At 49.4% G+C, this 24,181-nt stretch overlaps 1 protein-coding gene across 1 annotated transcript in view; it reads right to left on the bottom strand.

Moving 5' to 3' along the window:
• Positions 1-1,106: 1,106 nt before the first annotated feature.
• The window catches only part of CPNE7 (copine 7), a 142,008-nt gene continuing 118,933 nt past the window's right edge, over positions 1,107-24,181 (bottom strand). The window contains exons 6-15 of the mRNA XM_029608019.1: positions 22,337-22,426; positions 21,119-21,217; positions 18,866-18,952; positions 18,633-18,692; positions 17,896-18,029; positions 13,992-14,046; positions 5,784-5,835; positions 5,274-5,407; positions 3,019-3,255; positions 1,107-2,524 (exon numbers count right to left, since the gene is read on the bottom strand). Coding sequence (XP_029463879.1) covers positions 2,387-2,524; positions 3,019-3,255; positions 5,274-5,407; positions 5,784-5,835; positions 13,992-14,046; positions 17,896-18,029; positions 18,633-18,692; positions 18,866-18,952; positions 21,119-21,217; positions 22,337-22,426 — 1,086 coding nt within the window. The 3' untranslated portion in view covers positions 1,107-2,386. The remainder of the gene's footprint in view (positions 2,525-3,018; positions 3,256-5,273; positions 5,408-5,783; positions 5,836-13,991; positions 14,047-17,895; positions 18,030-18,632; positions 18,693-18,865; positions 18,953-21,118; positions 21,218-22,336; positions 22,427-24,181) is intronic.

Genomic DNA, 24,181 nt, shown 5'->3' with positions numbered 1-24,181 from the left:
TGCACGGAGTGGCAGTTACTACCCTTACAGAAACATGGGGGGTAACCTGCATGGAGCAGCAGTTACTACCCTTACAGAAACATGGGGGTAACCTGCACGGAGCGGCAGTTACTAACCTTAAGAGAAACATGGGGGTAACCTGCACGGAGTGGCAGTTACTACCCTTACAGAAACATGGGGGGTAACCTGCACGGAGTGGCAGTTACTACCCTTACAGAAACATGGGGGGTAACCTGCATGGAGCAGCAGTTACTACCCTTACAGAAACATGGGGGGTAACCTGCACGGAGTGGAGGTTACTACCCTTACAGAAACATGGGGGGTAACCTGCATGGAGCAGCAGTTACTACCCTTACAGAAACATGGGGGTAACCTGCACGGAGCGGCAGTTACTAACCTTAACAGAAACATGGGGGATAACCTGCACGGAGCGGCAGTTACTGCCCTTAACAGAAACATGGGGGTAACCTGCACGGAGCGGCAGTTACTGCCCTTAACAGAAACATGGGGGTAACCTGCACGGAGTGGCAGTTACTACCCTTACAGAAACATGGGGGTAACCTGCACGGAGCGGCAGTTACTACCCTTAACAGAAACATGGGGGTAACCTGCACGGAGTGGCAGTTACTACCCTTACAGAAACATGGGGGTAACCTGCACGGAGTGGCAGTTACTACCCTTACAGAAACATGGGGGTAACCTGCACGGAGCGGCAGTTACTAACCTTAACAGAAACATGGGGGTAACCTGCACGGAGTGGCAGTTACTACCCTTAACAGAAACATGGGGGGTAACCTGCACGGAGTGGCAGTTACTACCCTTACAGAAACATTGGGGTAACCTGCATGGAGTGGCAGTCACTACCCTTAACAGAAACATGGGGGTAATCTGCAGGGAGCGGCAGTTACTACCCTTAACAGAAACATGGGGGTAATCTGCAGGGAGCGGCAGTTACTACCCTTAACAGAAACACATAGAGGTAACCTGCACGGAGCGGCAGTTACTGCCCTTAAAAGAAACATGGGGGTAACCTGCACGGAGTGGCAGTTACTGCCCTTAACAGAAACATGGGGGTAACCTGCAGGGAGCGGCAGTTACTACTCTTAACAGAAGGTTTGGGGGTGTGGCAGTTACTACCCTAAAAAACTTACTGAGCAGACTGGATGAACCATTTTGATCTTTATCTGGCATCATTTACTATGTTATTGTCTCCCACCTCTAATTCCTTTGGCGTTCTGGGCAATGCTATCTCTATAAGATGTCTTGGGGTAACCTGCACAGAGTGGCCGTCGCTACCATTAAACAGAAGGCATGGGGGTAATCTGCATCTCTTTAAGATGGCATTGTCCAGCCATCTCCTTTACATGTCCCTTCTTTAGAAAGACAAATGCAGTATATACACAGATTCACTGCTCCTTGCCCTCTGACCAGGCAGGTAGAGTCTTCCTCACAGTCCTTGCTCTTTTGAAGGAGTTATTGGCTGATTCCACTGAAGAAGAAATTAGTCCTGATGAAACATTATCCCAGAAGTCTCCCGCTTCCAACCGATGGCAGATTCTGCCATTCCTAGTGCAAGGCATCGAAACCAAGAAGAACCTCTTGCGATAAAGCTCAAAACTGGGAGCCTCGCCTCCTAGAACCGGTGCCTGAATGTAGTGAGATAACATTTTATGAGCTTCCAGGATGTTCTTGTCAAAAGCTTTGCGCCATTCCCAAGTGCAAGGGAAGCTCAGAGTAGTTCAGAACATTCTCTCTTTCTATCCTGCTCCGGCTGGAGCCCCGGGGGCCAACAGGCCAGATCCCACCCAGGCACAGTAACATCCAGCTCATGAGAGACATCCACACCATACCCAATGGACTGTGACACTCCCGGGGCTCGGCTTCTTTGAACGAGGCAGTATTCTGTTCTTGTTCTGCCTGGTAAGTTAGTTGTATCACACTCAGGTGCAGAGTGCAAAGATACACAAGGATATCCGGCATACTGACCCATTCTTTACCTCCTGTATTGTGTCTGTGAATTATCCTGCAGGCAGGCTGGAAACTGCTTCTGAGATACAACGTCCAGACTTGCTAGTCCCTGGTATTCGCATCTGTGTCTGGTTTGTGGGTTCTCAGCATTTCTACCAGTCAGGGGGACAGAAAGGGGTGGGAGTGACTGGGTTACATTAAAACCAATCCATGTCCTTCTTCAATGGACACTGGAAGCCACCCACTCGGGAGTCATTCATTAGTAGTTCTAACCAGGATGGTTGATGGGCAAGTTTTCATTTCTGCTGAGGAGATGATCACAGCTATAAGAGAACAGGCTGCAGGTTTTCTGTATTTAAACCTCAAGTGATGGATTGATGAATAGACACACGAAGGGTGGAACCTGGATGGAAACAGTTCACTGGGGTGAGTTGAGAGAGGAATTGGGCGATTCCACCCGAGGACATCTGGGAGGGAAGGCCTTGTAACTGTAGTATTCCACCACTTGCTTGGGCACCTCCGCCAGGACACATTTTGCCAATGCTGCGGGAGAAGCCTGAAAGAAGAGAGGAAAAAGCTTATTCCAGCTGTGCTCCAGGATTGCTCCACATGTTTTTATCACTCATCCAAAAAGAGCTCTACAGCTACAAGTCTGTAAGAGACTGAGCTATGCGCTATGGGACTCTGTTACATCTCAGGCACAGCCTCTCTCCTTCCATCTTCACTTCCAGTTCTTGTCACAGAGCCATCACTCACACTCACTCCTTGTGCCGTCACATCTGGCTCTCATCAGGGAGCCATCATCTACAGCCTCGCTCCTCACAGCTTCCCATCAGGAACTTAAGCCAAGAATCAAACTCAACAGTGCAGAGGGCAAACTACTAAATACTATACAAAATATTTTCCTGGTCCTCAATATTCCTGTCTTCCCAACTTCTAAAAGATGATCATTATTGCAAGTTTTGGAGGGTAGTGAGATTGACAGGCCACTCCTGTCACTGCATTACTGGAATTCAGTGCCAAGTAAAGCCTGAGGGAAAAAGAACTTACATTTTTGAAATCTCTAAATGGCACAAACTGCACGATGTCTCTGAGGACGGGCTCCCCCTTCGGAGACCGGAGAATTCCGTCGTCCCCGTCCAGAATTTGCATGTCTGTGAAGTCTGCATTCCCCACCCCGACAATGATAATGGACATGGGGAGATAGGATGCACGGACAATTGCCTCCCTGGTGTCCGCCATGTCGGTGACGACTCCATCAGTCAGTATCAGCAGGATGTAATATTGCTGGAGAGGAATGCACAGAAGCCAGTCAGAAACAGGCCAGCTAACAGAGTCTTTAACATAAGAGCATGCCATGCTGGGTCAGACGGAGTGTCCATCAAGCCCAGCATCCTGTTCTCCAGCAGTGGCCAATCCAGGCCACAAGAACCTGGCAAGTACCCAAACACCAGTCACAAATACCTGTCAGGGATTCCTAGGAACAGATCCCATCCTTCTTGCTAAGAAGGATAAGCAGTGGCTTTTCCCAAACCTACCTCGCCAAAAATGGTTTACAGAGTTTTCCTCCAGGAACTTGTCTAAAATCTTTTTAAAGCCAGCTTCACTAACAGCTTTCACCACATCCTCTGGTAACAAATACCAACCAATAATGCAGCATCACTGCAAGTATTGCCACTCCCCATTGGAGCCATTGCTAGCCTATGGCCAATATAGCCTGGTCCATAGGTGCCACTGCCAGAAGGGTGCCCTACTCCTGCAGCCCAGAGGGGGAAAAACAGCAGGAAAACAGGTATTAGATTTGGAAGTACAGTCTTTTCTTTGGTTTATTCAATTCTAATCAGACAAATTTTCCCCTTCCCCTCCGTTCTCTGCAAGACAGGAGGGGAGAGGCTGGCTTAGGAAACAGAGTGTCTCTTTTCTTCTTTGCTCTGTTTGCTCAAGCCTCTGCCTCACTGAGCCCCTACTCTACCCTGCAGGTTGCTTGGTAGGGAAGGGGCTGGAGCAGAAAGCAAAGGGTTGTACTCTGCTGAGTGAGATTTTTTGCACAAGCTCTGTGTAGCTATGTCAGGAAAGGGACAAGTAATAAGGTCGGTCCTGAGGCCAGGAAGGTAGGAAAGTGCTTGGGGATAGAAGGGGAGTAGTGGGGTCATCTCTGGAGTAGGGGGAGATAAAGAGAGAGTTGGAGGGGGTGGAGAGGAATTGAGGAGAGAAAGTCGATGCATACACTCCTGCCTCCCCTTCCTCGTTCACAATGACTCTCAGGGTGACCACAACTCAGAATTAAAAGGGATTGGAAGAGAGGTGGCTGGATGGGAAAAGGGCTTGGAGGGTGGGTTTTGCTGTTTCAGGCTGCAAACACTGTGCACTGGAAATGTAAAGTGGCCTGGCAGTGTCCTCTGGCGTAGGGTAGATGCTGATTCCATTCATAGAAAAAATGAGAGTTTGGGTTAGAAAACCAACCAGCCGTGAAGGAGAGGCGGACAGCTGACAAGACAAACAGAAAATCTAGTGAGAGACTAAGCAGTGAAAAGTATTTGCAAAGTGGATTAGTGGGTCAGCACGGTGCGTGGGGAGAGGAGCTGCTGCTGCACAAAGGGCTTTAGGAACAGGAGCCAGAGGCCCTGGAGTAAGGTTGTGCCTGTGTGACTCCTGAGTGGCAGCGCTATTATGGTATAGCAGATTTGCTACAAAGATTCTGAGTGTTTTTTGTAGGATTTTGTATTGCATCACAACGTGCCTGATAGTGGAGGGAGTCTGCTTTGCTATTAATAATATCTAGAACCTAATAAGTTTAATATAATCTAACATATAATTCAACAGATGCAGAAAAGGCATGGTATCATGTCTTAAAAGCACTCAATCCCTCTTCAGCCCCTCCTGCTGAACAAGGTAGAGATTACTAATCATATCCATATAACCCTAAGGGTCACATTTTTGGGGCCAGGTTCACACGTATATGCCCAAATCCTGCTGTTGGGTGTTGGGAGGCTAGCTATGTCTTTGCTCCCCATCACACATCTGACCCATGAGATGAGAGGCAGCTGGGGGGATTGGGCACCTTCTCAGAAAAGAAGGGAAGACCATTGAGGCGTTATTCCACTTTCCTTCACTTGAAGCTTGTGTCGTTGGCAAACCTTGCCCAGCACCCAAACCCCCTCATTTTCTCCATGTCCCTCTAAAGGCTCTGACAGCAGGCTGCCTTACAGCGAGGAAGCACTGTATGAGAAGAACATCTCTATATCAAAGACAGCTCTGTAACGAAGAAGCACTATAGCCCTGTAATGAAGGAGAACTTCACGCACCGAGGCCTCCTTCGTCCTCTCCTCATCAGCTGCCAATCTTGCCACCTTGGATATGATGGGCGCCACGTTGGTTGGGCCATACAGTTGAATCTTTGGCAAACAGTTTTGGTAGCACTCCACAATGCCCTGGATTCCTGGGGAGAAACCAAGCAGATGGCAAGAAAAGAAAGGCTGCCAAAAATTCTTCACAGCTGAAGTGCGACATTAAGCACGAAGGCCAGCATGAGGTCATAAAACCCCATAATAATGAAACTACACCAGCCCGTCTCGTGGCAGATGCTGTCACTGTACAAGCCCCCAGGGTGGTGCTGAAAACTTTGATGTGACTCTATGTTATGTTATAACAGGAAGAACCTCCAACGTATTGGGCCCATAGCTTGGTCTCACCCAAGCCCCTAAGTCATGACGCTATTAATAACCAAACCTTGACCTTTGGTACTTAACACTGACCTCACCAGTGTTTTATTTCTGTTTTGTTTTGCAGTGATTGGTGCCACTTCTTGTCCTTACCTTCACACTCATCATCGTCTGGGTTAAAATTAATGGCAAAATCATGGGACACCTAAAAAAACAACAAAAAAACCTCCCATAAACATACAATAGCAATTAATACAAAAGAACCAAAGATAGGCACAACAGGTGGAAACTGCTAGAAGCAGGGAAAGAGCCGAGTATGCTCCAGGTGCACCTTGGGTACTGCCACTAGGGGCAGCCAGGTCACAAGGTTCCAGGTCCAAGGTCCAGTTGCCTCTGAGAACAGCGTAGGACACTTGGAAGAGGAACTGTGCTTTCATCCTTTGTTAAAGCAAATGCTGTCATCTAAGCAAGTCCAGCTTCATAGGCTGACCCATCCCGTGACACTCTGAGATCTGTCTTAGTAATGGAGTAAGATAAGTAGATGATGGCAGAAAAAAAAACATCTGGCCTACTCAGTCTGCTCGGTTATCCTGTCCACACTGCTAAGGATGCATCCCAGCTTCCAGCCACAGAGTGTGACCACTGGCAAGATTCCTCCTGGTCCAGGATGCTTTGTTTTGTCTTTCTCCTTTCTACTTCCCCATCTTTGTTATAGTAAATGTACCAAGAATGTAGTGGGGGCAGTGCACCAAAATCAGGGCTGGGAGGCCTTGTCCCGGGGAACCTTCTCAGCAGGTGTCGGTGTTCACTGCCAAGGAGCCTGACATCACATTTTGGCAGGAGGTCCTTTACGGTGTCACAGCTCTGAGAAATTCCTACCAATGGTGGGTCAAGAATCCCCTCTTGCTTCCAGAGCCATGAATGGGCTAAAGGAATATGGCTGTCCACCTGGCAGGCTGACCATTGCCACACAGAGCTGGGACCCAGCCAGCTTCAGTCGCTTATCAGGAAGCATCCAGGGAGGGTTGTGGTCCTGCGTTTTCTCACTGAGAAAGCTGAATTACAAATAGCAGGATACTCTGGAATGAAAGGACGTCTCAGCAGCTCTGCGGTCACAACTCTCCTTAAGACTGGCATAAGGACTCTGCTAGCAATTTCAGGACTGGACTTTATAAAAATATGTGAGACCACGCTTAAAATAGTATTCAGGTCATAGGAATCATTGTTAAAATGTGATTTCTGGAAGCACAATTGTTGATGTTGAGCGTTTAGATCCTGTAACAGGGTCAGCACTCCCTCCCCAGTAACTAGTGGAGAAGGATTGTTTGTGAACCACAGGATCAATCCTCTGTTACAGAAAGTCAGGAAGCGGGGAGGAATAGAGCAGGGAAAGAGTGCTATGCAGCCCCAACCTGCCTGCTTATAAGCAGTAGCGTAACTAAAGTATTTGGCACCCGGGGTGGATAATTCCTTTGGCACTCCCCCCCCCCCCCAACCCAGATTAACTTCTCTGTCTCTTCTCCTCCATCTCTCCCCCCCCCCCCCCAGTGATCTCTGGTTCCCCTGTCCCTCACACAGGCTCCCTTTCTGTCTTTCTTGCATACACTTTCACACACCCCTGCACATAGCCTCCTTCCATTTCTCTCTCTCTCACATACACACCCCTTCACACAGCTCCCTCTCTCACACACAAACATGCACTTTCATTCCCATACACACACACAGACTCTCCTAGACACCCATACCCACACACAGACATACTCTCTCTCTCACACACACACACACACACACACTCTCCTAGACACTCACACACACAGACATGCTCTCTCACACTCACACACACACAGACTCTCCTAGACACCCATACCCACACACAGACATACTCTCTCTCTCACACACACACACACACATACTCTCCTAGACACTCACACACACACAGACATGCTCTCTCACACTCACACAGACTCTCCTAGACACACACACACACATGCTCTCTCACACTCACACACACACAGACTCTCCTAGACACACACACACACAGACAGACATGCTCTCTCACATACACAGACTCTCCTAGACACACACACACACACAGATATGTTCTCTCACACAAACACACACACACACACAGACATGCTCTCTCTCACACACACACACACACAGATATGCTCGCTCTCTCACACACACACACACAGACTCTCCTAGACACACACACAGACATGCTCTCACACACACAGACACAAACAGTCTCTTACTTCCTACTCCGCTCACCATCAGAAGCACAGCAGCAGCTTCCTCCTTCGGCCCCTACGACAGAAGGGGACTCCATTTTTCTTGAGGCGGCACAGGGGGGCTGGTGTGGCTCTACTTCCTGCATCTGCAGTGGGGTGTGGGGGGTGGGCAGTGCTATTGCTCTTCCTCCTGCTTCGGGCCATGACTGCATGACCTTTCCTTCTTCCCACCCGCGAGGACTCACCACTTCCTCTTCCGGGCCACGGGGAGTGGGAAGAAGAAAAGGAGATATATTGTTGCTGGCCCCAGATCCGTGGCGCTCTAGGCGGCCGCCCAGTGCACCCACCGCTCACAGCCCGGCCTCCCTCTTCTTCTACCGTGAGCAGGATGGGCTCTGCTCGAGGCTACTGACCTCCTGGCTGTCACCCCCACACACCCCCTTAGTACGCCACTGCTTATAAGCCTCTTTCTGTAGGTCAGAGGAGAGAGAGAGAGAGAGTCAGAGCATTGAAAGCTTCCTACAGAGCTGCTGCCTGTTTCAGCCAGCCAGGTAAGGCAAACACTGTTTATATAGGGTGGGATTTTTCCTTATCTTCCCTGGTTAAGGTGCCTGCATTTACGTCCTGGCCGAGCTGTCTCTCCTGGTGGCAGCAGGAGGCTCTGCGGGAGCCCTGGTTTACAGGGATGCTTTCCCATCTCCTTACGCCTTGGGCTGGGCTCTCCATGAAGGGCCTGTGCTTTTACCTAAGTTGTAAATCTAGAGCCTTTCTGGTTTGTACATTCCCTGCAAGGCTTTAAATCTAAGGAAACTTTCAAGCTCTTAACGTGCAGACCATGTCTTCTTATGTGAGCCACGCTGCCCAAAAGGCTTGCAAGACTGCAGCCACAAGTTCACATGGAAGAAGATGGTGCTTCCATTTACATCGGTGTGGTCCACAGAGATCTGGTTGAAGTTATCCAAAAGGTGGGAAAGAAGGGAGAAGTGTTGCTAGTTGGAGATTTTAACCTGCCAGATGTGGATTGGAGCATCCCATCTGTGCGGAATCTACAAGAAGTAGAGAGATAGTGGATGCTTTTCAAGTGGCTCTGTTCTAACAAACGGTAGTGGAACCCACGAGGGAGGGTGTGATACTTGACCTGGTGCTCACTAATGGGGATAATGTCTCTAATGTCCAAGAACCTGCCCACCTGAGCACCAGTGACCATCAGACCATCAGATATCACAAACGGAGAAGACACACAAAGAATCGAGTTTTGAATTTCACAAATACATCCTTTGTCAAAATGGGAATGTTCCTAGAGGAAGAACTGGAAGCCTGGGAGAAAATGGGCGAGGTGGGCCAAATTAAAAGGAGCTATTACAAAAGCAACAAATCTATATGTTAGAAAAGCAAACAAAAGTAGGAGGAAAAAGAAACTAATCTGGTTCTCAAAAGAAATGGCTGAAAAAAATAAAGGCAAAAAGAACAGCGTTCAAGAAGTATAAAGGATCCCAAAAAGAGGAACACAGGGAAGAATATCTGGTGAAACTGAGGAAGATGAAGAAAGAAATCAGGAAACCAAAAGGTCAAGAGGAAGAAAGGATTGCCAAAGAGGTAAGGCGAGGTGACAAAAGATCTTTCAGATATATCAGAGAAAGAAGGGAGACCTGTAGTGATTATAGTGAAACTGAAAGGTTGACAGGGAGCAATGTGTGGAGAGAGACGAAGAAATGGCAGAAATATTAAACACATATTTTAGTTCAGTGTTAACTAAAGAAAACCCTGGGGAAGGATCGTTGTTGATGGAGTGGAGTAGATTTATTTATTTAGTAACTTTTATATACCGACATTAGAAAGGCACATCATGTCGGTTCACATATTAACCATAGCGAGGAAAATACATTATAACAGGGTAAAGGGATGATGACTAAAGAGAGTAACTAAAGCAGAGGCAAGAAAAAATAGGAATGTAAATATCGGTTAAATAGATTCAAACAACAAAAAATACATAGAAATAACTAAAGAGCAACTATATATATATAAATATCTATATCTGGGATAAAATGAGTTCAAACGGCAAATGGTGAGATACATAATCCAAAGGGGGGGGGGCAGGGTTAATGCTATGCAGGGTGGGTAACAGGGAAAAACGGTTTATTATACAATAACAGGTCTGGGGAGCATATTATACAGTAGCATATTATATTATAGATGCAACCCCGTTTACAGAAGAGAATGTATGGGAAGAGTTAGGAAATCTGAAAGTGGACAAAGCCATGGGGCCTGATGAGGTTCATCCCAGGATACTGAGGGAGCTCAGAGATGAGCTGGCAGGTCCACTGTGTGACCTGCTCAATAGATCCCTGGAAACGGGAGTGGTGCCAAGTGATTGGAGAAGAGCGGTGGTGGTCCCGCTTCACAAGAGTGGGAGCAGAGAGGAGGCTGGAAACCACAGGCCGGTTAGCCTCACCTCAGTGGTGGGAAAATTAATGGAGAAGCTGCTGAAGGAAAGGATAGTGAACTATCTACAGTCAGGGGATTGCTGGACTCGAGGCAGCAGGGATTCACCAGGGGAAGGTCCTGTCAGACAAATCTGATTGATTTTTTTGATTGGGTAATTAGAGAATTGGATCGAGGAAGAGCGCTCAATATGATCTACTTGGATTTCAGCAAACCCTTTGATACTTTCCCACATAGGAGGCTGTGAATAAAATGAGAAGCTTGGGAGTGAGCGCCAAGGTGGTGGTGTGGATTACAAACAGGTTGACTTATAGAAGATAGTGTATGATGGTAAATGGTACCTACTCTGAAGAGAAGGCTGTGTTAAATGGAGTACCACAGGGATCAGTGTTGGGACAGGTTCTGTTCAATATCTTTGTGAACAACAATGCGGAAGGGATAGAAGGTAAAGGTTGTCTATTTGCGGATGATACTAAGATCTGCAACAGAGTGGACACGCCTGAAGGAGTAGAAAAAGTTAAAAGTGATTTAAGAAAGCTGGAAAAGTGGTCAAAGATTTGGCATCTGAAATTCAATGCCAAGAAGTGCAGAGTCATGCATCTGTGATGCAGTAATCCAAAAGAGCTGTATGTGATGGGCGGTGAAGGACTGGTGTGCATGGACCAAGAGAGGAATCTTGGGTTGATAGTTTCTGGGGATCTGAAGATGGTGAAGCAATGTGACAAGGCAATAGCTAAAGCCAGAAAAATGCTGTTGCGTCCATCGGTCTCAGACGGCTTCAACCTGTGTGCCTCACCTTTCTCTCTGCTTTCCCCGCTAGCCTTGGGAAGATGGCTACCGCTGCATCTGCAAGCCGTGCTCTCCGGTGTCCATGGAACAGCAATGGCAAGGCAATCCACCATGTTTCTCCTGAGGGCCTCCTAGGGTGCACGCACACACCACCCACGTCTTTATCCTCGTCATGGCGGGAACCTCGGAGGCAACTCCTCCGAGTGACGTCACGCCATCCGGGTATTTAGCCTGCCCTTCGTTTGCTAACAAATCGAGTTAGCAAGGATTGGATATGCCTCCGGTCTGAGCTACTCTGCCGCTTCCTTGCTGCCGTTGGAAGCCCTCTTTGCCCTTTGGGGTATTTCTCTAACCTGGGTACCCGCTCCTCGGGGGCCCTTTGCTTTCTTTCAGGTGCCTATCAGGAATCAGGTACTCGCTCCTCGAGGGTCTGCTCTCCCTGCCTCAGTGCCTGTATTCAACTACTTCTGCCTGCTTGAATCTCCACCTATACAGCTACCAACTTAGGGGTAGATTTTAAGAAAGTGCGCCTTCGCGTACTTTTGTTGGCGCACCAGGCGCAAACAAAAGTATGCTTGATTTTAGCTGATACGCGCGTAGCCCCACATATCAGCTAAAATCCAGGATCGGCGCGCGCAAGGCTGCCGATGTCGTGTAGCCGGCGCGCGCCGAGCCGCGCAGCCTGCCGCCGTTCCCTCCCTTCCTCTATCTAACCCACCCCCCCCGGCCCTGTCTAGACCCCCCCCCCACCTTTGTCGGGGGATTTACGCCTCCCGGAGGGAGAAGAAAATCCCCGCGCGCCAGCGGGCCACTAGCGCGCCGAGACGCGACCTGGGGGCAGTTCCGGAGGGCGCGGCCACGCCCACGGGCCCGCCCCCGAAACGCTGCGTCCCGCCCCCAAAACGCCGCGCCGATCCGACACACCCCCGACACACCCCCCTCGAAAAACCCAGGGACTTACGCGAGTCCCGGGGCTCTGCGCGCGCCGGTAGGCCTATGGAACATAGGCCTACCGGCGCGCAAGGCCCTGCTCGTGTAAATCCGGGCGGATTTACACGAGCAGGGCTTTTAAAATCCGCCCCTTAGTGAGTAATCTAACATTGTCAGTCTGTCTCATCTACAGCTCTGCTCTGGGAACCTGCATCCTGCACTCCCTATCCCATCATTGCGAAACGGGTCTCCTCTGCCGAGGGCCCCTGGACTGCTACCTCTGGATCACCTCACTACTGCCACCTCTGGTGGTATCATTCTGCTGTATAATAAAAGACAGATCTCTGTGTTTGCATGTCTAGAGTCTAGCCTAGTACTGTGGTTCCTCACGGGGCTCCTCCCCGTGGGTGTGGTCATCTCCACAGTACCCATGAATCCACTCCAACACCTCAAAACCATAACAAATGCTGGACTGCATAGAGAGAGGAATAACCAGTAAGAAAAAGGAGGTGATAATCCCCCTGTACAGGTCCTTGGTGAGGCCTCACCTGGAGTATTGTGTTCAGTTCTGGAGTCGGTATCTCAAAAAGGATAGAGACAGGATGTAGGCGGTCCAGAGAAAGGCGACAAAAATGGTGTGGGATCTATATCGGAAGACTTATGGGGAGAGGCTGAAGGATCTAAATATGTATACTCTGGAAGAGAGGAGAATCAGGGGAGATATGATACAGATCTCCAGGTTTCAGTGATATATGGACTTCAAACCTTTTCCGATGGATTGAAAACAATAGAATTAGGAGTCACGAAATGAAACTCCAAGGGGGACAACTCAGAACCAACGTCAGGAAATATTTCTTCACAGAGAGGGTGGTGAACGCCTGGAATGCTGTTTTGGAAGAGGTAATGAAGAAGAAAACAGTCAAATAATTCAAAATGGCATGGGATAAACACTGTGGATCCCTAAAGGCTAGAGGACGGAAATGAGATAAGTGTGCAGTGGGGGTAACTTGCTGGTATGGCGGTTACTACCCTTAACCAATAAGCCTTGATGCTTTTGATACACCTCCTACATTGCTCTCTGCTTCAACGGCAGGGGAAAAGGGGAATTGGATTTAGACAGCAACAATCTAGGGCCCCCGACTTTTACGGTCTGCGTAACCGATGTGCATGGGGGTAACCAGCACAGAGCAGCGGTTACTACCCTTATCAGAAGGCATGGATTACTACCCTTAACCAATAAGCCTTGATGCTTTTGATGCACTGCAACATTGCTCTCTGCTTCGAAGGAGGGGGGTGGGGGTGAAAGGAAAGAGAAATTTGAATTCAGAGACAACCAACACGAGCCATGACTTTTTTACAGTCTGGGGTACTGATGCGCAGACATTACGGAAAAAAACTCAGGACTGCTTCTACGGCCAAGTCCATAAGCAAAGCACGTCAAGTAAAACTGACTGATACATGGGGGTAACTTGCATGGCGTGGCAGCTCCTACCATGGGAAGCTTGCTGGGCAGACTGGATGCAGCACTGGTCCTTTTCTGCCGTCATTTCTATGTTTCTATGGAAACTTTGCATTATCTAAAGGCCAGGAGCCTGATTGGCTTTGTGTTTCCTAATAACGTGGTCTCGTTGCCTATATCACCTGCCGCGTCTTTGGCCTTGTCAGTCTAGTGGATCCCTCACAGCTCCCTTTGCGAGTGCTTCTAATAACCAGGAGCATCTCAAGAGCGCATTTGCCAAGGTTGATCCAGAAAGGAAACCAAGAAGGTTGAAGGATGAAAGAATGTGTTAATCCTACGGGAAGCGTAATTCAACTATTTCCTTCTGCGCCCAAGAGTGCAAGAAATGGCATTTCCGGTTTCCCCCCTGATGGTGCTGTCACGAACATCGAATCCACCATCTTCAGGCACCAAGTGCCTCCAGCCCCAGGCTCCATCCCCTTTGCACAGCGTGGGGGAGCCATCTCTCACCTCATACTTGGGAGGAATTCTGGCACCGAATCCCAAAGCTGAGAACTTCTTATCACTATAAAAAAAAACCAAAACATTAAAAATCCTTTTTAGCAGAAATTCTTCAGTCTTCAAACCAAGAAGATTCCTAAAAAGAGAAATCCACCAAGGGCACAATACGTTGTTCATAAAACACTTAGGGGTAGATTTTATCATTTGCGTGCGGGCAGCACGCGGAACAGGGGGGTGAATTTATGCAAACTCCGCGCTGCGAGGCATTCGGGCCGTCCCCAGTCCCTTCCCCGTCCCCTCCAATTAAGAAGCGGATTGGGAGGGAACTTGCGTAACCCCCTGCCTAACCTTCCTTCCCTGTCCCCTAAAGCTTACCTACCTGGCCTTCATTTTTGTATTTTAATTCTTGCTGCTCCTGGGGAGCAGAAGTAACTTGCGCGCAGCAGTCGGCTGCCAGCGAGCGCTTCCCTGGGACAGCGGGTTTAGGCGCGTGGCCGGGTCCCTTTGAAAATTTGCCCGGCCACGCCCCTAAAACCCAGGATTTACGTGTGCAGGCCTTTTAAAATCGGGGCGTTGGTCTGTGGCCTGAGGTCATGTAACCCCATATGGCATCCCCCTCCATCCCTGCTGGTGGATCCCCTGCTCTCCTTCCCTTACTCTCCGGAGCTTATCCTCCTCCTCCAAGGCACTCGCCCGCCCTCTCACCCTGCTATTCCCCTCCTCCTCGCTCCCTGTGCGGTGCTCACCCTGTCACTCCCCTCCCTCTTTGCTGGCTGCTACTTATTCTGGTGCCCCACTCCCTCTTCTCCGTGTGCTACTCGCCCAAGTGCTTCCCTCCTTCCTCGCTGTGCGGCACTCACCCTGCTACTCCCCCCTCATTAGTTGGCACTTGTTGGTTACAATGGGAACAAGAAGCACTTTCTAGTCCATAAATCATGTAATTTTACTTCATTTTTCTGATTTTTATTCTGGTTTCCAAAAATATCCCAGCCACAGAAAGAAGAGCAGAAAGCACAGATCCTATCCTCTGTCACCTACTTTCTTTCCATTGTCCTGACACATCCAGCTACAAAGAGAATTTCACTTAATTGCACTTATTGAAAGAATCAAGCCATCACATTTGTATTTTAATCCTTGTAATTTACTTTGCTGGATGTTTCAGGACAAAGGAGGTAAATGACTTGGAGAGATCAAAGCTGCCGCTCTCTCCCAGCAGTGACACAAAGCTGCCAAGCGCACAGTCCCGGGAGCTGGGAAGTGATGGAGACTGGGGGCCAGGAGTGAGCGTCAGGCCAGGGGAGGGGGAGGAGGGGGAGGAGAGAGCCACAGAGCGAGAATCGGGTGGGGGGCTCAGCATGCGAGTGAGAGCCCGAGAGAAAGATGAAGAGTACGGGGGGGGGGGGGGGGGAGGGATGTGGCAGACAGACACAAGGTATGGGGCATGGATGGGTGAGGGAGGGGGAGGAGATGTGGGAGAGGGGGCACAGAGTGTGTGGGTGTGAGGCCTGGGGGTGAAGGACACAGGGTGCAGGGAGGGATGGGGAGAAGGGTGAGAACAAGAGGGAGTGATGAGGATGGGGGTAAAGGGGCATAGAGCACAGGTGAGGAATGGGGGGAAGGACGCAGGATGTGGAGGGAGGGAACAGTGCAGGTGAGAGAGGGGTAGGGGACATGGCGTGGGGCAGGTGAGGAAGCAGGGGGTGAGGAATGAGGAGTGGGAATGGATGGATGGAGAGGTGCAGAACACAGTTAGTGGATGGGGAGAGGGGTGCAGGGAGACATGGGAGAGGAGGACATATGGAGAAGGCAGAGGTAGGAAGAGGGCAAGAGTGCAAGGGAAGGGCACAGAATACAGGGGGGGGGGAATGGGGAGAGAGATACAGGGTGCAGATGAGGGGTGGGGGGAGGAACACAGGGTGTGAGGGAGCGCAGAGTGCGGGTGAGGGACGTGAGGGAGCTGTGGAGCAGGAGAGAGTACAAGCTGAATTACTTCTGCAGAATTAGTTTCCAAAGGAAACGTTTCATTATTGTTGACCTTTTAATTTCAGTTTAAGGCTGCTGGGATTATGTTTTTAGTAAAAAGCATACTTCAAGTTTTAATTACCTCAGCTTCAGGAAATTGTAATGGGCTCGGAAAATGAATTATGAATCACAGCTTCTGGTTTAGTAAATATTGTACACCAAGTTCCTTTAGTGCCGGGTAATGGTGCTCAGTAACCCACAGCATGGACAGTGGCACTGCAGACTTATCCAAATATCACACACACACAGGACAGCACAGGGAGCAGCAGTGCACCCTGCTCTCTCTCTCTCTCCTACACACACACACACACACACACAGTATGTCACAAGTAGCAACAGTACACACTGCTCTCTCTCTCTCTCCTACACACACACACACACACACACAGAGTATGTCACAAGTAGCAACAGTACACACTGCTCTCTCTCTCTCTCCCTCCCTCTCTCTTGTACACACACACACAGAGTATATCACAGGTAGCAGCAGTGCACCCTGCTCTCTCTCTCTCTCTCCTACACACACACACACACACACACACACACACACACACAGAGTATGTCACAAGTAGCAACAGTACACACTGCTCTCTCTCTCTCTCCTACACACACACACAGAGTATGTCACAAGTAGCAACAGTACACACTGCTCTCTCTCTCTCTCCTACACACACACACACACACACACACACAGAGTATGTCACAAGTAGCAACAGTACACACTGCTCTCTCTCTCTCTCCCTCCCTCTCTCTTGTACACACACACACACACACACACACACAGAGTATATCACAGGTAGCAGCAGTGCACCCTGCTCTCTCTCTCTCTCTCCCACACACACACACACACACACACACACACAGAGTATGTCACAAGTAGCAACAGTACACACTGCTCTCTCTCTCTCTCCCTCCCTCTCTCTTGTACACACACACACACACACACACACACACACACACAGAGTATATCACAGGTAGCAGCAGTGCACCCTGCTCTCTCTCTCTCTCTCCTACACACACACACACACACACAGAGTATGTCACAAGTAGCAACAGTACACACTGCTCTCTCTCTCTCTCCTACACACACACACACACACACACACACAGAGTATGTCACAAGTAGCAACAGTACACACTGCTCTCTCTCTCTCTCCCTCCCTCTCTCTTGTACACACACACACACACACACACAGAGTATATGACAGGTAGCAGCAGTGCACCCTGCTCTCTCTCTCTCTCCTACACACACACACACACACACACACAGAGTATATCACAGGTAGCAGCAGTGCACCCTGCTCTCTCTCTCTCTCCTACACACACACACACACACACACACACACACAGAGTATGTCACAAGTAGCAACAGTACACACTGCTCTCTCCCTCTCTTGTACACACAAACACACACACACAGAGTATGTCACAAGTAGCAACAGTACACACTGCTCTCTCCCTCTCTTGTACACACACACACACACACACAGAGTATGTCACAAGTAGCAACAGTACAAACTGCTCTCTCTCTTGTATGTATACATGCACACGGTACATCACAGGCAGCAGCAGCATAATTGCTCTCACACACAGACAGTACATTACATGCAGTAGCAGTGCATGCTGCTCTCTCAAAGACACAGAGCACAGGCAGAAGCAGTGCACACTGCTCTCTCACAATCAGACAGTACATCACAAGCAGCAACAGCACATGCTGCTCTCACTCTGGTGCACACAAACTCACAAGAGTGCATCACGGGCAGCAGCAGCAGTGCATGCTGTTCTGTCATAGACACAGAACACAGGCAGCAGCAGTGCACACTGCTCTTTCACACAGATACACACACACACACACAGCTCAGGCAGTGTGGGGTGGGCGGTGTTGCTGAAGTACCTGTCATAGTCCTGACAGATCTCACCCACTGCCACCAGGGCCTTCAGATATTCGTTCGGCTGATAGGGGTTGATATAGTGGAGTGAGCAGCTGTTTCGGGGATCTCCATTTGAGGCTGTGAAATCAACAGCAACCTAAAAAAAAAAAAAGTACAGTGGTCACAGGCAGCCTGGCAGCAAGACTGACAAGAGTGGATGTGATAGCAGCAAACGCAGAGCCACCATGAGCCAGCCCGGGGAGGGGATCCTGGGGGTAGTACTAAAACCTTCATTCTAGGCTCTTTGCGGGAACTTTTCAAAAGAGCTCCAGCTTTGTAAGCATGGAGCTAGCCGCTAGGGCTCCTCTCCCTCCCAGCCCTGGATTTGTCAATGGGCACCCAATATCCTTGTGCTAGGGCGGCAGGCACTGAGGGGCAGCAGGCTGGCTAAGATTTGCTGCCGTCCAGCTCTGCTGAATCTCATTCGGCAGAGAAGAGCCTTCTGCTGCCTTACAGGAGGTGAGATAAAAGCATCACACGTGCCTGGGAGCGGCAAAATCCTAAATCCGTCTCTGCTCCCTCACACCTCCCCCTTTAACTTGCCCCATATCCCCAGTCGCTCTTGCCCGCCAGGGCCGTATTTCTAAACGGCAGCGGCTGACCCGGCAGTGGTGGAACAGGAGCGAGCGGGGGGTTCATCCTTCTCCACCATGGGAAGCAGGGCCTCTGCTGCAGAACTGAGTGATCCTGTGGTACTTACAGTGAAGTGGATCTGGCAGCCTCCCATGATGTAATCCAGGAAGGAGTACACTCTGTGAATCTGAAGATGAGAGACCATTAGGGACTGGGGTACCCAGGGCTCGCCTGGAGCAGCACAAGTCACATTTCTGGGGAAAGGCTGAGCATTATCTCCTGAACAGCCGAGCACCCATGGGTGCCCTGACGGAGACAGACACAGCATCCCCCACTGCAGAATGAATTTCTCACTTGTACCTTCAGGTCTGATAAAATAACCATGCCGGAGTTCCTGTAATTCCTCTTCTTGGCTTTATACTTCGGATTTATACAGTCCCACTGCACCTGGCGCCAAAGACAAAGGAACATAAATCCAGAGGTCCCTCAGAAACCCAGCAGCCCCGACACACGCTACAGACATGTGTCTGCTCAGAGTGCCCCTCCCCAAGCACACGCTACAGACATGTGTCTGCTCAGAGTGCCCCTCCCCAAGCAACCAGAAGAGGCAGACCTCAACGGACCCCTTCTCAGCTCTGCACATGCACAGAGCCAACAGACCCCTCCTCAGCTCTGCACATGCACAGAGCCAATGGACCCCACCTCATCCGTGCACGTACACAAAGCCCCCTCTTCATCTCTGCACTTAAAGACAGCCAACGGACCCCTCCTCATCTCTGCACATACACACAGCCCTCTCCTCAGCTCTGCACATACATACAGCCCCCTCCTCATCTCTGCACATACACACAGCCAACAGCCCCCTTATCAGCTCAGCACATGCACAGAGCCAATGGACCCCACCTCATCCGTGCACATACACAAAGCCCCCTCTTCATCTCTGCACTTAAAGACAGCCAACGGACCCCTCCTCATCTCTGCACATACACACAGCCCTCTCCTCAGCTCTGCACATACACACAGCCAACGGACCCCTCCTCATCTCTGCACATACACACAGCCTTCTCCTCAGCTCTGCACATACACACAGCCAACGGACCCCTCCTCATCTCTGCACATACACACAGCCCTCTCCTCAGCTCTGCACATACACACAGCCAACGGACCCCTCCTCATCTCTGCACATACACACAGCCTTCTCCTCAGCTCTGCACATACACGCAGCCAACGGACCCCTCCTCATCTCTGCACATACACACAGCCTTCTCCTCAGCTCTGCACATACACACAGCCAACGGTCCCCTCCTCATCTCTGCACATACACACAGCCCTCTCCTCAGCTCTGCACATACACACAGCCAACGGTCCCCTCCTCATCTCTGCACATACACACAGCCCTCTCCTCAGCTCTGCACATACACAAAGCCAACAGACCCCCTTATTAGCTCTGCACATACACACAGCCCCCTCCTCAGCTCTGCACAAACACACAGCCCTCTCATCTTTGCATATACACAAAGCCAACAGACCCCCTTATTAGCTCTGCACATACACACAGCCCCCTCCTCAGCTCTGCACATACACACAGCCCTCTCATCTTTGCATATACACAAAGCCAACAGACCCCCTTATTAGCTCTGCACATACACACAACCAACAGACCCCTCCTCAACTCTGCACATACACACAGCCCCCTCTTCAGCTCTGCACATACACACAGCCAACGGACCCTTCCTCATCTCTGCACATACACACAGCCCCCTCTTCAGCTCTGCACATACACACAGCCAACGGACCCTTCCTCATCTCTGCACATACATACAGCCCCCTCCTCAGCTCTGCACATATACACAGCCCCCTCCTCAGCTCTGCACATACATACAGCCCCCCTCCTCAGCTCTGCACATACACACAGGCCCCTCCTCAGCTCTGCACATATACACAGCTCCCTCCTCAGCTCTGCACATACATACAGCCCCCCTCCTCAGCTCTGCACATATACACAGCCCCCTCCTCAGCTCTGCACATACATACAGCCCCCCTCCTCAGCTCTGCACATACACACAGCCCCCTCCTCAGCTCTGCACAAACACCCAGACAGTTTTTAGAATGCAGAGCTCATTCAACGCTCTCCTCCCCTCATGTGTATTTACCCTTGAGAGGAGGTGGGGCAAGATTAGAGCACCCATCTACAAATCATGAGAAATCCTAAAACATAAGTTCTAAGGCCAGCTCTGCCACTGATTCTTTGAGTAAATTCAGGTAATTGACATTGAGGTAAATTCTCAGTAGGACTCCTCACTGGCAACATCTGCACAGACCCTGCTGATATTCCAATTCCTGGACCTGCACACTAAAGTGCATTTTACATGTAGGCCTACGCCCGCAGAGTCCAACTTCAGCCCAGACCCTCATATGTGTGTGGACTTTCTGGCAGCTAAAATTCCGCTTAGACAGATGTGGCGACTTAGGGAAGTTAACTCAATTTTTGCCTGTCGGAAAAAGAACCCCCTTTATCTTCCCATTTGTAATTGGGTGATATCTGCTTCGCTTGTCCTTCTCTTCACTACATTGTGCTTTCACTACATTGTGCAAAGAATAAATGTCACAAACCTTGTGGTCTCCCATTGCTTTTTGCATTTCTTCAAATGTTGCATAAAATTCTCCAATGAAGTCGTGTTTCCCTCTGGAGTCATAATCCCAAACTAAGCACTGCGGAGAAAGAAACCCCCAAGCTATAACCAAGATTCATGGGCTCAGAATAAGAGAAAGAAACCCAGAGCCGTAACCGAGAAGTAGCACTACTTATCACTTTTAGAGCACTGCTAGCCATACACGGCTCTCTGGAGCTTACAACTTTGTCAGCCTGACATGCATAGCAAACAAGAGTCTGTGGAAGTGCATTTATGGTAGAAAGTGTTTAGGATTTAAAAGCAGCTTCATAAAGGTGAGCTCTTAGACTAGAATATGGCAAGAAAGGGTGCATGACGCACGGACTCGAGGAGTCGGTTCCAGCATTTGGCACAGCAAGGTGGAAAGTGCGGAGTCAGGAGCTGGCGGAGGAGGAACAGTGCCCCTCTAAGATGAGTGGAGTGCAGGAGAGAGGAGCTGTAGCCTGAAGGCATTTGTAGGTGAGGAAAGGTGCAGAAACAGAAGTGACTTGATAAGAGGCATTACCAAAGCAAACAGGAAAAGACAGAAGTCCCCTTCCCGATAAGACCTAATCAGATTCTGAAATAAGCCCTAGCCTCCATCCCCTTCTCTCTGCCCCGGCTTTCCTCTCCGTTACACACATGTTAAATCTTAAACCCTGTTTACAATCTTAGTGGAATGTGAAAAAAAAGGCAGGGCGGGGAGAACACAACAGTTTCCGGGGGAACAAGATTCAAAACACGTTGGATGACCAAGAAGAAAGAGCACACAGCCAGGCTTCCAGGGGGGAGCCCTGGGGGTCTCTTGTCAGTGGGGAGGAATAGCAGATTGCCCAGCATGAGACAGCAGTGTCTGTCTGTGCAGGGCTGGTTAGGGACTGGACTGAGTGCCTCGGCAGGGAGCTTCTGATAGAGTATCTCTGTCAGCTATCGCTAGCTTATTCATTTTCAGACACAGAGAGATACTCTGTACATCAGGAAACAGAGCCCCCCAAATACCCACCTCTGGGTGAGCTGTGAGCTTCCTTTGTACCATCTTCCCAGCTATGATTAAGCACAGAGTTTATAATGGAAAATCCAGGAGAGGAGTGGAGTGTGGCTGGAATTAGAAACTGGGAGTTTGCACCCTCCTTTACACCTGGGTGTGTGCAATGGTATAAGCGGGGGTAGAGATTCTTACCCTGAGTTTTCTCTTCTCTTCACAGCAACACAGGGAGCTCAGAGAGACTTTAAAGGGCTCCCACACTGGGTTCAGGTTGTTTTTGATGACCTGTGAGAAAAAAAAAAAAAAAAAGATTGTCATGAGGTCACTGTGTCGTCACAAGGTCAGGTCAGAGCTGGGCAGGGGCAGGCGGCATGGCAGGCTGATCCTCGATTTCACTAGCGTGTCTGAAAATGGAAGACCAGCTAAAGAACGTCCATCCAAAGAGAAATTAACCTGAACAGACAGAAAGATGACTTGGAAGAATGTAGAATCTCGTGTAAATGAAGCGTGTTTCCTCCGGACAGGGGGCGGCCTGCCATGTGCAGCTCCTTACAGATTTGTGGGTGGTTGAGTATGGTAGGCACTTCTGGGGGAGGAAGAAGTGCTCACAGGAAGGGGAATATTCTGCTGCACAGAATAAACATCACAGAGGTGACACTAACCTTGGTACTCATCAAGCTGTGAATTTAGCATTTTCTGGCTTCTAGAATTCAGAAAGATTCCCCACAACTCCCTTGCCCTGTTCTGCTCTTGAGTGGGAGAAAGGAAAATTGGTTCTTACCTACTAATTTTCGTTCCTATAGTACCATGGATCAGTCCAGACTCCTGAGTTTATGCCTCCCTGCCAGCAGATGGAGACATAGAAAGTTTCACTGACACTGCTTCATAATCCCTGGTGCCACCTGCAGTTCCTCAGTGTTGAACTGCACCCAAGCCAAAAAACACTGGTAAAAAACTTGTCAGAAAAAACATTCAAATAGCTTAAAGCTTCTTTAGAACATTAAAAAAAAAAAATTCGTACAGTACTGGAAGCAATCAGAGTCAAGCAAATTACTCTCCACCCCTTAAAATGGGCGTGTTCTGGACTGATCCATGGTACTACAGGAACGAAAATTAGCAGGTAAGAACCAATTTTCCTTTCCCTGTATGTACCCGGATCAGTCCAGACTCCTGGGATGTAGCAAAGCTCCTTACTCAGGGAGGGACCTGGAGAGTCCTGCTCACAAAACACTCTCGCCAAAAGAGCAAGCCTCTGGATCCCGAACGTCTAGGTGATAATGTCTCAAAAAAGTATGCAGCGACTTCCAAGTTGCCGCTTTACAAATTTTACCACTTGCGACCTAGTAGAATGAACCCTCAAACCATCAGGAACCTGACGGCCTTTGAGAATATAGGTTGACCCAATAGCCTTCTTGAGCCACCCTGCAATGGTAGTCTTGGAAGCCTGGGTACCTTTCTTCGCACCACTCCACAAAACAAACAGGTGAACCGATCTCCGAAAGTCATTCATCACGTTGAGATCCCTCATCAAGGCCCTCCAGACATCAAACACCTGAGCTTTCGCACATGACGTGTAGAAGTATCCAAATCTGGAAAAACTGGAAGCTCCACCATCTGATTAACATGAAAAGACGAGACCACCTTGGGAAGGAAGGAGGGAACCATCAGCAATGACACACCATAATCTGAAATCTGAAGGAATGGATCACGACAAGATAAAGCTTGCAACTCTGATATTATTCTCGTCGAACAAATGGCTACCAGGAAAACAATCTTTAAGATCAAATCCTTAAGAGTCGCCCTGCAGAGAAGCTCAAAGGGTGGCTCACACAATGCTCAAAGGACAAGATTAAGATTCCAAGATGAACAAACCTTCCTCACTGGAAGGCGCAAATTCTTAACCCCTCTAAGAAATTTGACCATATCAGGATGAGAGGACAAAGTTCCCCCATCAGTTGTCCCATATAAAGAGGCCAGAGCCGCCACCTGAACTCAGAGAGAGGTAAAAGCTAAGCCTTTGCTCAAACCATCTTGAAGGAA

This window comes from Rhinatrema bivittatum, chromosome 7, assembly GCF_901001135.1.
Source record: "Rhinatrema bivittatum chromosome 7, aRhiBiv1.1, whole genome shotgun sequence".
In the NCBI taxonomy this organism is placed as follows: domain Eukaryota; kingdom Metazoa; phylum Chordata; class Amphibia; order Gymnophiona; family Rhinatrematidae; genus Rhinatrema; species Rhinatrema bivittatum.
This window is presented reverse-complemented; position numbering and strand designations above follow the sequence as displayed.